We start from the raw sequence: 14,682 nt of genomic DNA, 5'->3' as shown, positions 1-14,682 counted from the left end.
TGATCCTTGACATGTATGGAGAATATGTAGCTCCTCACTTTCACATGTGGGATACATATTCATTGTGGAGCAGAGATACTTACCTTGATGGCAAGAGTTTAGAATTTAAAGACAAACTTATATAAAAGATGTGGGATATACGAAATAGTGCACATTTTAAGGGTCTGCTAAGTACTGATATAAATTGGGCATGTGAGCGCATCATAAAGATGAAATGTTTAGTGGAGGGTGATTTTGACCTCCTTGGAAATGAAAATTTTTAATATAACCTAATATCGTCACCTCGTGCAATACCAACACCAAAAGGAACCGTGCACCGAAAGGCAGAGAACAAACATTCCTTCAAGAAACCACTAGAGAAAAAGGATGGAGAAAGTTCAGAAGAAGGAAAAAACGCAAGGAAAAAAGGAGGACGAGAAGGATCAACAGGGAACAAAGGAAAAGCAACAAAAACAAAATTAGGGGGGAAAATAGGAGGAAAAAAATGATTGGAATGGTTCTCATCACTTTGGTTTAATTTAGAGTTTCAATCCTTTTTGGTTTGATAGTATATGTAAACGAAAAGACCAAAATAGCTTATTTTGTTCCCTAATTAAAACAAAGAAATGAGAACCATTCCAATCATTTTTTCCTCTAATTTTGTTCCTTGATGATCTTTCTCTTCCTCCTTTTTTCCCTGCTTTTTTTCCTTCTTTTGAACTCTTTCCATCCTTTTCTCTGGTGGTTTCTTGGAGGAATGTTTGCCCTCTGCATTTTGGTGTACGGTTCCTTTTGGTGTTGGTATTGCGAGAGGTGACGATCTTAGGTTATATTTAAATTCTTCATTTCCAAGGAGGTCAAAATCACCCTCCACTAAACATTTCATCTTTATGATGCGCTCACATGCCCGACTTATATCAGTACTTAGCAGACCCTCAAAAAGTGCACTATTTCGCTCATCCCATATCTTTAATATAAGTTTGTCTTTAAATTCTAAACTTTTGCCATAAAGGTAAGTATCCATGCTCCACAATGAATATGTATCCCACATGTGGAAGTGGGGAGCTACATATTCGTTAAACATGTGAAGGATCATCTTTTTACCTTTCATAACATCCTCAAAGCCCTCCGCGACCCAATCGTTGCGGGCAGTTTCGGCTATTAGTATTATGAACATCTCTAGCTTCACTCTTAGTTCCTTAGATTCTTTTTTTTTCCAGCTTATCTTTATCGAGTTTTTCAAAGAGTTCAATGATTCTCTTGAATGCTTCCTCCAGTTTATTATAACAATAAGGTCCTATTTTACTCCATTGTCGGCTATAGGAGTAACCAAATCCTATATCTTTAGAACCCGCCAAAACTAATTCTTCTTTTTCAAGTTCATCTCTCATTTCTCTAATTTTAATCTAAACTTCCCTCCATCTTTGCAGTATGAAACCCCTATCGTATAAAGAGAATCCCTCACATATAGAAAGTAAGGGAATCCCTTGACAAACTCACACAAATTTTATTAACTTCCTTTCTCGTTACAAGCGTTTTTGAGTTTTCAGGTTTTGCAAATCTTTTGATGCGTCTCACTTTATTTATCAGTTTGCTCATAAAAGCAGCTCTGTCTTTCATGAGTCTAAAAGATATAAATTTGCTATGTTGATAAGGATCATCCCTTCTAAAATTAAATAATAAATAAATAAAAGAAGTTATGATCTATGATGCACTTAAAATAGCCGGTCGAAAGAGGATGAATTCAATGAGGATCTAGGAAGTCCAAAATCTCAAATAAACTCATTTTGATTGAATACTAACGACATGTATTCATCAGTTGGGACTTGGGGATATGAATGGTTGGGTTTTTTTAAAATGAAGTCCGTTGCTATATTATCTATTATTTGGGCCTGATTTAATTTAATCAAATCATATATTCATATAAAGAGAGGCCGATCCATCACCCATGTATTAAATAAATCAATTTAAACACTAATCAAGCCATAAAATTTTATTCATTTTACATAATACAAAGGTTGTGAAACTCGGCCGATCCGACCGATTTCCAGAAATTGGATCGTGGATCGGCACCTCTACGAGTCAGAGCCAGCTGGATTGGCCATGAAAATCGGCAAACGGCAGTCAACGGTCAACTTTCGGCTAAAACGGTCAACTTCCGGCCAAAACAGTCGAGATCTAGGAAAATAGGTTCAAGATATGATCTTCTTGGCTAAAAGATTGTAGTTTAGAAGCTAAATCGGGTAAAAAGAGGAGAAATAATAGAAGGACGGCTGTTATTTTTTATTTGACAGGGGATAGTGGGAATGTGGGATGTGTGGAAATGGTAAAATATACATATACTGGTACTAGCACGGTACCCGCGCTATGCGGCGGTGGTCGTGACGGAGACGGTGTGATGGTTGGACGACTGTTGATGGTGGAGCGATGATGAGTTGTGTATATAATTGATGTAAAAGGTTAATGGAAATATTTTAAATGATAAAGGACTGCAGTGTAATTTAATCATTAATGTTAAGAGGATAGTGTATATGAAAGTATTTTAAAGGGTGTTAAGTGAAAATATTACATATTTTCAACATTACCAAAAATAAAAAGGGATATTCTTTTTATAATATAGTATGGATATGCATAATAAGATAAAGAGAGAAGGAAATGACGGGCATGAGTAAATGAATATTTTCCCTAAATTTGGTTTTCTTTGTTATTTTAATATAATGTTTGATTTTATACCTTTTTCTTTCTTTATATACACTATCAGCCCATCTTTTAATTTTTTTAGTTTTAATTCAATAATAGTCCTTCAATCTTTTTTTTTTTATGAACTTGCGTAAGAGTTTAATAAATTAATATCATAATTAAGATGTATTATAGCATATATATTACTAATACTACTTTTGAGTTTTAATTTCATTATATTAATTTTTTTTGAACAATTATATTTAAGTTTAAAGGATTTTACATGTATATATATAAATTATAACTTTTATATAGTAAAAACTCAACCCGATTTCTTCTCGCCGATCCTATCCCGAGTCCCGAGTTTCCCAACCTTGCATAATACAAAGCTTCATATCATCAAACAAAAGCAATTAACCTCCTAATTAACCTCATTTAGTACCCTAATGAATAAAGTGCCAAATAACCAACTTTCATTTAACTTATATATATATATATATATATATATATATAGGGGAAAGATAATTAGAGACTAACTAAAAAAAGTCCAAAAAAGGACCATTGATTTTCGTAAGTTACACACCACCATCATGATCTACTAAGATATACAAGACTTTTTTGTAAAAACACTAAGACTTTCCAGCTACGGAACCACAGAAAAATCATGTGTAAGTTAACTTATTTTCTGGTGGGCCCGTCGCCGGAAAGTCTTAGTGTTTTTACAAAAAAGTCTTGTATATCGTAGTAGATGATGATGGTGTACAAAAATCAATGATCCTAGTTGGTCCTAAAATAAGAGGTGGTCTTAAAATATCTCACCCATATATATATATATATATATATATATATACATCTTATAAAACAGTAGTTATCCTAACGTTTTAAAGGCATCCACTTCACTTCAAACTATTCTTAAACATTGCCACATAGGATTTTTTCCTATGTGGCATCTCCATGTTTTTCCTCACAATATTTATTTTTTATTATCATTTATATATACTAACCAAAACTATTATAAAATATCAATATAATAATAGTCTAATGTGCATATTTTCAATCAAAGTAACAATCTATAGAATATTTAAAATAGCAATATTAAATCAATTTTTTAATATCATGGGTATTATATCAATTGCATATTTATGCAAATCCCAAATTTTGGCAACCAAATTTTAACGATTACTCCCGTATATTTTATAATATTATTAATATAGTAATATATTAATTTAGATCTTCAAACTAATAAAATAAGAATATCAGTAAATAATGTAATATCTAATATCTAAAACTATACATAAAACTATACCTTCTAAATCTTTCTGAAAAGGCAGATTTTCCTCCTTTCATAGTTTCGTATGAAATTTGTAAATTTCGTTTTTATTTATCTCTAATTCTTCTCCTATAAGTTATTCATCATCAACAACATCCATTAGGTTGGTTTTTCCCCAACATCTTTTATGTTTATCTTTATATCTCATTTCAATTTTGTTTTAACTGTTTTTCTTGTGAATATAAGTTTAGCTTTCTGGATATATTTTATTTGGTTATTTTTATCTTATTATGAACAACTTCTTTCTTAAATATATGTTGTTGTTAATGGCTTACATATCAGTTTGCAAAAGTAATAGATTGTTTTGGTCTTATGTTACATTACACTTTAATTTAATTTTATGTTTATTGGTATTGTATGAAGTATAATATGTGATATTAAATATGAATATTTGATAATGTATAATTGTCCCAAAAGGTTGGTATAAATAATTTTATTATACATATTAAATAATAATAATAATTGCTTTACTCATTAATCGACTAATAGTTAAAGTACTTTGGATTAATCTATTTCAATATATATATAAATAGTTTCATCACCGATAAATATAAATTTATATATACATGCTTATAAAACAAGTTATAATTGTCAAAAGTTATTATTAATACATATACAACTAAACAACACGAATAACCTTTTTAAATAGCCGCACATTTAAAAGACCTAGTATATATATATATATATCGTAAAGATAAAATGTAACCAACGAGACAATGATTACTAATATGATACGAAATATTCACCCATTCCAACTCATAACTAATCATACTAGTTATTATATAAAAACTTTTAGATCTTTTAAAGTTACTAAAATTTTATACAAATATCTATATCTATATCTATTATATATAAATAAAACAAAATTTTGATGACGTAATTATTTTTCAAAAATATCTTACATGGCATCTTTAGAATTTCTTCTAAAAATTATTTCTTTTCATTTAATTGTTTTATAACATCATCTTCTAACTTTTTATTTTTAATCTTTTTACTATGAATTTTTTTTAAAACATAACCAAATCTAATGTAAAATAACATTTTTTTAACTAACCATATATCATAATTTATTAATAGCGTCTCACTAATTTTGTTATCATTTTCTTTTTGACTTACTCATTACTATTTGTTACAATTAAAGTTTGTTTTCAAAAAGCATGTGGCACAATTGATTATATCCCATTTATTTTTGTTTTCATAATTGTATTTCGTTATTATCATTTACTAGTATGAGTTCAGTAATAACAGATAGACATGAGTATAGTAAACGATATAATATATAGAATTACCATCAATCTAGTCAGCATTTTTACGTTTTTGTGTTACGTAAATACATTTTCGCCCAAGTGTTGGTTACTTTTTTTTTGAAAATAATTCAAATCATAGCATGTCCACAATCATATGTTTTTTTATTCTTATTGTCAGTTTTTATTAAGATACAAGTAATGTTGTTTTTTCTTTTTGTATCTCAAAACTTTAATATATTTAATCTAATATCATTCGGGTTTATAAGCAAGTTATAAACCAAATATTAATAACATTTCGAGATGCATCTAAGATTCGAATTCAAACTTTTTTTTTTTTTGTGTGTGGGAGGGATTAAGATTCTCTAAAGTTATTATCAACTTCATAGGTGAAGTTGGGATAATTTTGACCTTTGTATCAAAATCAAAGGTTAAGATTCAAAGTTGATATTTGAATCTTGACCCTTGATTTTAATCCAAAGGTCAAAATCATCAACTTTACCTATAAAGTTAATAATAACTTTAGAGGATCTCAATCTGTGTGTTGGACACTTTATTACATTGATTTGTGTAATAACTTAGATTTTGATTGATATTCATTTCTCTTCTACCCTTATACTGTATTCTCGAGTTTTTTTTAAAGGAAAAGAAAGGAGAAGATTGGATAGGAGAAAGAAAAGATAAAAAAATTATATATAAAATGTATTCTTGAGTTTTATCATTTAAAAGAAAAGAAAGAGAATAAAAGGATTTAAATGCATTCTTGAGTTAAAATAGAATGATAAGAAAGGATAAAAAAATGTAATTTTACATTTATAGCCTCGTAGTTATTATAATTCATATAAAGGTTTGAAGGGTATATTGATAAATTTAAAACTTATCCTTCCGAATCTTGCCAAATAAAATTTTTAGGTACGAAACCCCCCACTTTTTCTTTCCATCACTTTCCTTTCTTTTAATAAAAAAAACTCAAAAATATAAAAACATAAATTTTCCTTTTTTATCCCATAAAAATAAAATTAAGAAAGCAGTGCTTAAATTTCATCCCACCGCAAAACTGGGCCCAGCTTTACCTTTTCTTCTTTTCAACTCTATCCTTCATTTTCAACTAAACTCTCTCTCTCTCTCTCTCTTTACGATAAGAAATATATATATGAAAAAAACTTGAAAAACTTTTGCGGATATTTTTTCACTCTAAACAATTACTACTACTGCTGTAATCAACTTTAGTTTTCCATGAAATGATAAATTAATAATTTAGGCAATTAATGGCTTCTTTTTCATCTTCATATAGAAATAACAATACTGCTACCATTAGTAGTAGTAACAGGGGAACAGTGAAATCAGATCGACTGCAACACCAAACACCTTCTTCTTCTTCTTCTTCTTCATTATTAAAATCTAAACAAGTCTCGAATGTTCGCCGTAGCAGCTCCGCCGCTACTCTTAAAGATTTTAATCAGTCCGGTATTTTTCATTAATATGTGTTATCACTATAATTTGTTTGATACTAATCAATTAATAATTTGTGCAATGCTATATATATAGTAGTAGTATTTTACAGCTATATATATATTGATTAGTATAAAACAATCATAGGTAGTGTAATTTTATTTGTATATTTAGCACAATATTATAATAGCATAACTAATTTACTAGTTCTAGCAGTGGTAGTTAGTTTACTGACATGACAGGACTCTGTCAACTGAGTAACTTTTTTTAAAGATGTATAGTTAAAACGTGTCACCGTTATAAGTGGTGATTCTTAGTTTTAAAAGTTGGAGGACTTAAACAATTGTTAGTATGGCATTCTTATTAGTTTTTTCACATTGTTTGTTGTGGCAAGTTCTAACTTAAATTGTCATGTCACTTCTTAGTTCTCCACACATTTAAGTGCGGTGATATGTCAATAGAATTTTCACCTATTTATCATAGTGTATATGCTGATTTTGGGTGTCCGAATCGTAGTTCAGTTTGGTAGTAGTTATTTATTCACGCGGAGATGCCAGATGTTATCTTATAATAATGAAATATTTTTAGAATACCAAAAATTCTGATGATTCAGTGTGAATATTCATCATACTTGTTAGATGATCAGGGTCTATTTTTTTTTTTTACCTTAGCATTTTTTGCATTTCATGGATATTAGATAATAACTTTTTACTATTATATTTGAGCTTTGATGGTGGTGCATTTTTCCATGCACCCTCATGAATTTTATCTAACAGCCATGAAATGGGGTAGGTTTACCCAGCAATAACAAGATCTTATATAGAAAACTAATATCTTGAATTGGCATAGCAGTTTCTGGTCGAGTTCGAGTTGCTGTCAGATTGAGACCTCAAAATGCCGAGGAGATGGTGGCAGATGCTGATTTTGCAGATTGTGTGGAATTACAACCAGAGGTGTGATATTCAAGTTTCTTACAACTTAGGATCCAACGAATGTTGCACTAAATCTTTCCAATTAAAGGCTTCTTAATTGTGTTATTACTCATGCTGTCACATTTTGGTATTTCTCAGTTTAAGCGGTTGAAACTTCGAAAGAACAATTGGGATTCAGACACCTATGAATTTGATGAAGTGCTAACTGAATCTGCATCACAGAAACGTGTATATGAAGTTGTTGCAAAACCTGTAGTCGAGGTGCGTGATGTTTCCAGTACATCTTTTTGCTCATCTTTTTTTTTTTATATTTATTTTTCTATATAAAGTTGCAGATATGCTAGTGTTTTCTCGATTATGGGATCTCACCTGTAATTAGGAAGCGAATATATGAGCAGTACAATACTAATGAATTTTTTCTTGAAATAAACAGTTTTCTGGTTTTTTGTATTTTTTGTGTGCAACTATTACATTTTTGAGAACTTAAAACCTATAGTAACCGATATACATCATGCATTCTAGAGTGTTCTAGATGGTTACAATGGGACAGTGATGGCTTATGGTCAAACCGGCACCGGGAAGACTTTTACTCTAGGACGATTGGGTGATGAAGACACATCAGCTCGTGGTATCATGGTCCGTGCAATGGAGGATATTCTAGCTAACGTATCTCGGGATTCTGATTTGGTCATGATCTCATACTTGCAGGTACATTTGTCCTTGCACATATACCAATTCGTGTGGTAATAAACCATTAAACTGCATGTTATTCTTGACTCTGATCGCAACTTATTTTTTGTATAAGTTTCTAGTTTTGATAAAAGTTCCTTGTTAAAAATCTGTGTAGCTTTATATGGAGACGATCCAAGATCTTTTAAATCCAGCAAATGATAACATTTCAATTGTTGAAGATCCAAAAACTGGTGATGTTTCCGTACCATCTGCAACTCTGGTAGATATTCGAACCCACCATGATTTTATGGAGCTATTGCGATTGGGAGAAACTCATCGAGTAGCCGCCAACACAAAACTCAATACTGAGTCTTCTCGTAGTCATGCTATCCTGATGGTAAATGAATGACTTGTGGTTAATATTTTTCATGGCTCTACTACTTATGAATTTTACTGATTAATATTGTTTAGCACTAATCTATTCCAATTATCTCAGGTTCACATTAAGAGGTCTGTTACAGACATGAAATATGACATCTCAAGCGAAAATAACCATTCTCTTCATATGAGCAAAAATTCTAAGCCCCCTCTTATCCGAAAAGGCAAATTAGTTGTTGTAGATCTTGCAGGCTCTGAACGTGTTCACAAGTCAGGTATCTACGCATTGAATTTCGTCAAACATCTAACCTAATATTGTGGATTAGTTTTTCCGTGTGATATTGTATAGTTCTTATTTCTTACGTTAAGGATTTGTTGTCTTTTTCAGGAAGTGAGGGACATACATTAGAGGAAGCCAAGTCTATAAACCTTTCATTAAGTGCGTTAGGGAAGTGCATAAATGCACTTGCGGAGAATAGCCCTCATGTACCTGTTAGAGACTCTAAGCTGACGAGGCTGCTCAAGGATTCATTTGGAGGCCAGTCCTTTACTTTTATAACTTATATGCAAGAAGCTATTGGTCGAAATGATTAGGTTTTTGGTTTATGCAATAATATTATACTATTTTTTTTAAAGAATTTTTATCTTTTTACTTCAATACTATACATTGAAGTAAGGTCTTTGACCTTGGTAGGATCCACCTGGGTTCGAGTCCCACTTCCCACATTAACGAGGGTGGTTTAATAGGGGATTGTTCGAGAGTCCTGGGTTAGATCCCAATAGGAGTAGAATAATATGCCGTTCAAAAAAAAAAAAAAAATACTATATATTGAAGACGTTGACCAAAATATTCTTTCCTTCCTCTTATGTTTGATGTAATTTTCAACTCTTACTCCTATTCATTTTGCAGGCACTGCGAGAACATCATTGGTTGTAACTGTTGGTCCGTCTCCACGCCATCGTACAGAAACTGCAAGCACTATATTGTTTGGGCAAAGGGTGAGCAACCAAGCTTTTTGAATACCTTAATTTCTTTAACACGGATTTTCTCTGTTTTCTTCTCACTCTTTTCAACATATAATAGAATTATTCAATTATTGTGCATAAGAACAAGAATACGTCATCACAATAATGGGACGTAACCAATTGAGCATAGCTCAATCGTTACCCACACCTGCAAAGCAGATGGCCAACTTAGAGGGATCTTTGCAAATAGGGGATCTTGAGCTCGAGCGCTGCTCCCCTGGCTCCTGTGTGCCACTGGTTAGGGGAGTTGCTCGGAGTCATCCTTGTGGGCTGGATAATGGCTGGTGCCAAAAGGCACCAGGGGTCAAGGGTGCCCCCGCCAATCTACACCTTTAGCCAAACAATGGTGGAATGTTTGTGCATTGGCCCAGTATTGTCTAGTATGAATGTTCTGTAGGTGGGAGTTGAAGTTCATAATGTTGGAGAAAAATAGTTGGATTTAATCATTTTAAATCTATCTCAGGCCATGAAGGTGGAGAACATGTTGAAAGTTAAGGAGGAATTTGATTACAAAAGTTTGTGTAGGAGGCTTGAGACACAGATTGACAAACTTATAGCGGAAAATGAGAGACAACAGAAAGCATACGAGGACGAGATTGAAAGAACAACAATAGAAGCACAACAACGTATCTCTGAGGCTGAAGTTTGTTATAGAGAAGCTTTGGAGGTTAGCTTAGAGATGTTTGTTTATAATCAACTTTTCCTTTAGCATTGATCTACACATTGTATAAATTAGCATGCTTCAATAAGAGCCGAAGGTTTTGGACTTAGGTTATGATGTAGGTCTACCACAACTGTAATTTTATTCAAGCATACTACAATCCTAATGTTATATATATTGATATAGAGGGAGAAAACGAAGTGTCAGATGGACTACATGGAATCTATTAAGAAGCTCGAGGAGAAATGGATGAACAATCAACCTAAATATGGAACCAACGGTTTTACTAATGGCAGTCATCATGGACAGGTAAATCATATTCTGATATAATGTATCAGCATTTATGTTTAATCCTTTTTTCTTTTGCTTTCAACAATTTGTAAATGGTAACATATATTCATCAAAATGTTCTTTCATAACTTCAATTCTCTCTAAATCATCAGGGTAATGATTATGTGAAAGAAGATATTACAGAGTTGAAGATAGTGCTTCAGAAGGAAATTACTTTACGGAAACAGGCTGAAGAAGAGATCCAAAATCTTAGAAATTCTCAAGCTCTCCCTACAGAGGTCTGGTTTTTTAAAAATCCAGCTAGGAGAAGCTTTATCAGCATCTCACATTATCTATAAGTTTTCATTACCAGAATGCGTATTACATCACATGCTGTACTCATGGACTAGGCAGGTGTATGTGCTGACATCGTAAAGCTCCAAAATTTACTAGATGAGGAGACACATCAGAAACAAAAGCTGGAAGAAGAAGTTTTACTTTTACAAAGCAGATTGTCACAAGTGACTGTTAGTTCTGGTCAGGTATACAGAGGAATACATGCTCTTTATGCAACACTAAACTTTGATTTCTCTCAAAAAAGCTGTCATGATGTATCCACCAAAAGGACTTGGTTCTAGTGGGATTCAAGGGACCCATCTCCCAAGAGGTTGTGGGTTCTAGTCCCATAGTGAACAGATTGTTAATAACCGAGTATGTTTGGATGTGTTCGATAAATGCTTTCCTTAAAAAAGTTGTCATGATATTTATTTTAGCGCTTTCCATTTTTCATTTTTCAGCCAAGATATTCGCAACTTGATGATCGAGGCAATGGAGACAGAACATCAATAGCCAATCTTCATGAACATGGTATACATAATTATCACTTCCTACTTGAAAAGTGGCTTATATCCATTTAACTTTGCCTTATTAATCAAATTGTATAGTTGGATTGCAAAAGATCTTGTCTTTGCTAGAGTCTGAAGATCCTAATGTTCGCTTGCATGCGGTGAAAGTGGTGGCCAACCTAGCAGCTGAAGGTCATTATTTCGTGAAACCTTCTTATCACAACTATATCTTCTATTTATCATAAGCAAACAGAAAGTTTTTGCACTTGGTTTGTAGATTATAATCGATATAAATAGACTATTATAGACAGTCAGTAAGAATACTTTTCATTAAATCAAAGATGACTAATCGTATCTCATTTAGTTTACCTGATATGCATATAAGTTGCTTACTATCAATTTCTGATCAACCTTATTGGACTTGAAGTGGTGAATTGAAAATTGTGTTTTCATAATGTCATGGATTTAAATGGTAAAATTTAGTGGAGATACAGTCCTCCTTTTTTGGGTAAAGTATTAATATGCCCATGATGCATAATTCGTTATCATTCCATTATGACATTGCATCCAATGAGTTGTATGTTGTAGGTATGTATATACGCTAAATTTGGAGTCATGATCCATCATGTTCAAACAAAGAATTCAATAAATATATTTAATGATTTGTAAAAGTCAGGCTGTGTTATGTGATGTGCAGATACTAATCAGGAAAGAATAGTTGAAGCTGGTGGCCTCTCATCTCTGCTGGAGCTCCTTAGAAGCAGAAGTTTTGATGAAACAATTTGTAGAATAGCAGCTGGTGCTATTGCAAATCTTGCAATGAATGGTTTCTCTTCTCTCTATCTCTACTGTCAGTCTTAGTATAGGTGGATACAGGGTCAAAATGGGTTTCTTTGATATGGCTTGAAACAGATCCAGCTGATCAGAAACACTTGTTGTCTACATTTATTTTTTTTATTTGAATACTGATGTGTCTAATATACTACCAAAGGTATGAAATTTCTACAATAATCAATTTACTTGGATAAAATGGTTTAAGAGGCTTTATAAGTTCTATATACCCTGGGGTGGCTTTCAATTTACCCATTTGGTCCGTCTCCTTTTAAGATATCACATATACTTTTTTGTCTCAATAGCTTGACCCGTTATAGATTACATATACCTCGGATAGACCATTCATACTCAAATGAGTCAAAATTTCCTCCTCCCGTCTAAATGCATACATGTGTATTAATCAATTTTGATACGCATTTTCATTATGGATCCTGGGGGAAAAGGGCTTCTGTTTTCTATTTTGAACTATCATTTCCATGATAGTAATCTTCATTGTTCATTTGTTTTATGTATGCAGAAACTAATCAGGAACTTATAATGACTCAAGGCGGGATTAATTTGTTGGCAATGACTGCAGCTGATGCTGAGGATCCACAGACACTGCGAATGGTAGCCGGGGCTATTGCTAACTTATGTGGAAATGGTAGTGCTCAAATTTTGTTGTCACTTTTTATATTACTGTGTTTTCTGTTGTTTTAGATCCGATATTGCTAATGCAGATGTGAGTCTGAATTCCCCAACCTATTTCTTGCAAAATTTCCAGTCATGCTGATCCATTTTACTTGCTAATATAATTACTTTGACTCATAAGTCATATTATAACTTAGTTATAGTTCATAACTTTTGTATATATAAAATATGATAAGCTCCAGTTTATAAAAATTAATTCCTACACTCCACATACGATGCAAGTCTTTGTAATTTTCACATGTCAACTCCATAGAAAGTTTAGAATTGAACGAAAATTTGAAGTTGATAGGTCACACGTCTTCTATGTATAAAATTGCTACTTGCCAGATAAACTGCAAAGTCGGTTGCGGTCTGAAGGTGGAATCAAAGCTTTGCTGGGCATGGTTAGGACAAGACATCCAGACGTTCTTTCTCAGGTTGCACGTGGAGTTGCAAATTTTGCAAAATGCGAGTCCCGTACCTCTAGCAAAGGCAAGTGCCATGAGTACATGCATGCTTGTTGTTACATCTTTTATGATCATTATAATGGCAAAGAGAAATGCTAGAATGACAAACTAATTACTAACACACAGGAGATGGAGAGAGAAACATGAAAGACAAAAAAATTGGAACTTAATTGGTCCATCTCACATGACAACACATGTTTGTAATTAGTTTGTCATTTTAGCATTTCTCAATGGCAAATTATACTCCAATTTGTCTCATGAAAAATGAAAGTGTGACCCGTTAAAAGATTAATGAACAAGGGTTGCTTATTTATGGAACTTCTCAGGTATACTAAAACTGGTATTGATTTTATTGTGTTAGGGAACAAAAATAGCCGGTCCTTATTGATAGAAGATGGGGCTCTTCCATGGATTGTGCAAAATGCCAACAATGACGCATCAATAATCAGACGCCACATTGAGCTTGCACTCTGTCATTTAGCACAACATGGTAAATGTGTTTCACACTTCAACTCCATATGAAGTTTTATATAATTAACTGAAAGGCTATGATCATGCATGTGTTATCCATCAGTTTACTTAAAATAAAAAGGAAGATAACAAAAAAGAGATTGAGTTGAAATGTCACAGAAAGACAAGGATAATTGCCTAAGAATCTCATGTTTGCTTCAAACTACTAATCAATAGTATCACTTTATTTGTTGATGAGAAACTAACAGCATTTGTGCTATGGCTGTAACTTCTGTGATATCAGAAGTAAATGCAAAAGATATGGTGAGTGGAGGTGCCCTCTGGGAGCTGGTTCGTATCTCCCGTGATTGTTCCCGGGACGACATACGTGCTCTTGCTCACCGTACTCTGACTGCTAGTAAAATCTTCTCATCTGAACTGCGGCGATTACGAGTTGAGATCTAAATTACCATACACTGATTGAAGACGGTCGAGTAGCATCAGGTCTGCAAACCTTCTTATCTGCTCAGTATTCATCTAAAGTTGACGGGGTAGCTAGACAGCTTATTGTCTATGTGATCTGCCTTTATTAAGGTTTAATGAACACAATTCAGTCATATTTTTGTAACATTGCAGGCATTCCACTCTATCGTGGCTACGTAGGTTTGATGTAGTCTAAACATCAGTTTTATCAACATCATTCCGTGATTAATCATCTACTAATTTTTTTTTTACACTTTTGAAGGTTTAAAAGCATTATAAAATCAAAAATCCCCTCTTAATATATTTAAGTC

General features: G+C 32.7%; 1 protein-coding gene across 1 annotated transcript; it reads left to right on the top strand.

Moving 5' to 3' along the window:
* The first annotated feature begins 6,375 nt into the window (after positions 1 to 6,375).
* On the top strand, positions 6,376 to 14,603 carry LOC122600423 (kinesin-like protein KIN-UB). The gene is made up of 19 exons (XM_043773134.1): positions 6,376 to 6,699; positions 7,537 to 7,637; positions 7,755 to 7,877; positions 8,139 to 8,324; positions 8,464 to 8,685; positions 8,785 to 8,941; positions 9,055 to 9,204; positions 9,577 to 9,665; positions 10,156 to 10,359; positions 10,540 to 10,662; positions 10,797 to 10,922; positions 11,034 to 11,165; positions 11,421 to 11,490; positions 11,568 to 11,660; positions 12,166 to 12,294; positions 12,820 to 12,945; positions 13,320 to 13,463; positions 13,800 to 13,928; positions 14,193 to 14,603. The coding sequence occupies exons 1-19, from the start codon at positions 6,501 to 6,503 to the stop codon at positions 14,351 to 14,353; spliced, it is 2,664 nt and encodes an 887-aa protein (XP_043629069.1). The 5' UTR covers positions 6,376 to 6,500; the 3' UTR covers positions 14,354 to 14,603.
* The last annotated feature ends 79 nt before the right edge of the window (positions 14,604 to 14,682 follow it).

Source organism: Erigeron canadensis, chromosome 5 (assembly GCF_010389155.1).
Source record: "Erigeron canadensis isolate Cc75 chromosome 5, C_canadensis_v1, whole genome shotgun sequence".
In the NCBI taxonomy this organism is placed as follows: domain Eukaryota; kingdom Viridiplantae; phylum Streptophyta; class Magnoliopsida; order Asterales; family Asteraceae; genus Erigeron; species Erigeron canadensis.
This window is presented reverse-complemented; position numbering and strand designations above follow the sequence as displayed.

Bases quoted from the DNA above. Each gene is read 5' to 3' on its own strand.
- LOC122600423 (XM_043773134.1), top strand. From the start codon at position 6,501: ATGGCTTCTTTTTCATCTTCATATAGAAATAACAATACTGCTACCATT. The intron at 10,360-10,539 runs GTTAGCTTAGAG...ATATTGATATAG, and splicing joins GTTATAGAGAAGCTTTGGAG to AGGGAGAAAACGAAGTGTCA. The intron at 12,295-12,819 runs GTTTCTCTTCTC...TTATGTATGCAG, and splicing joins TGCAAATCTTGCAATGAATG to AAACTAATCAGGAACTTATA.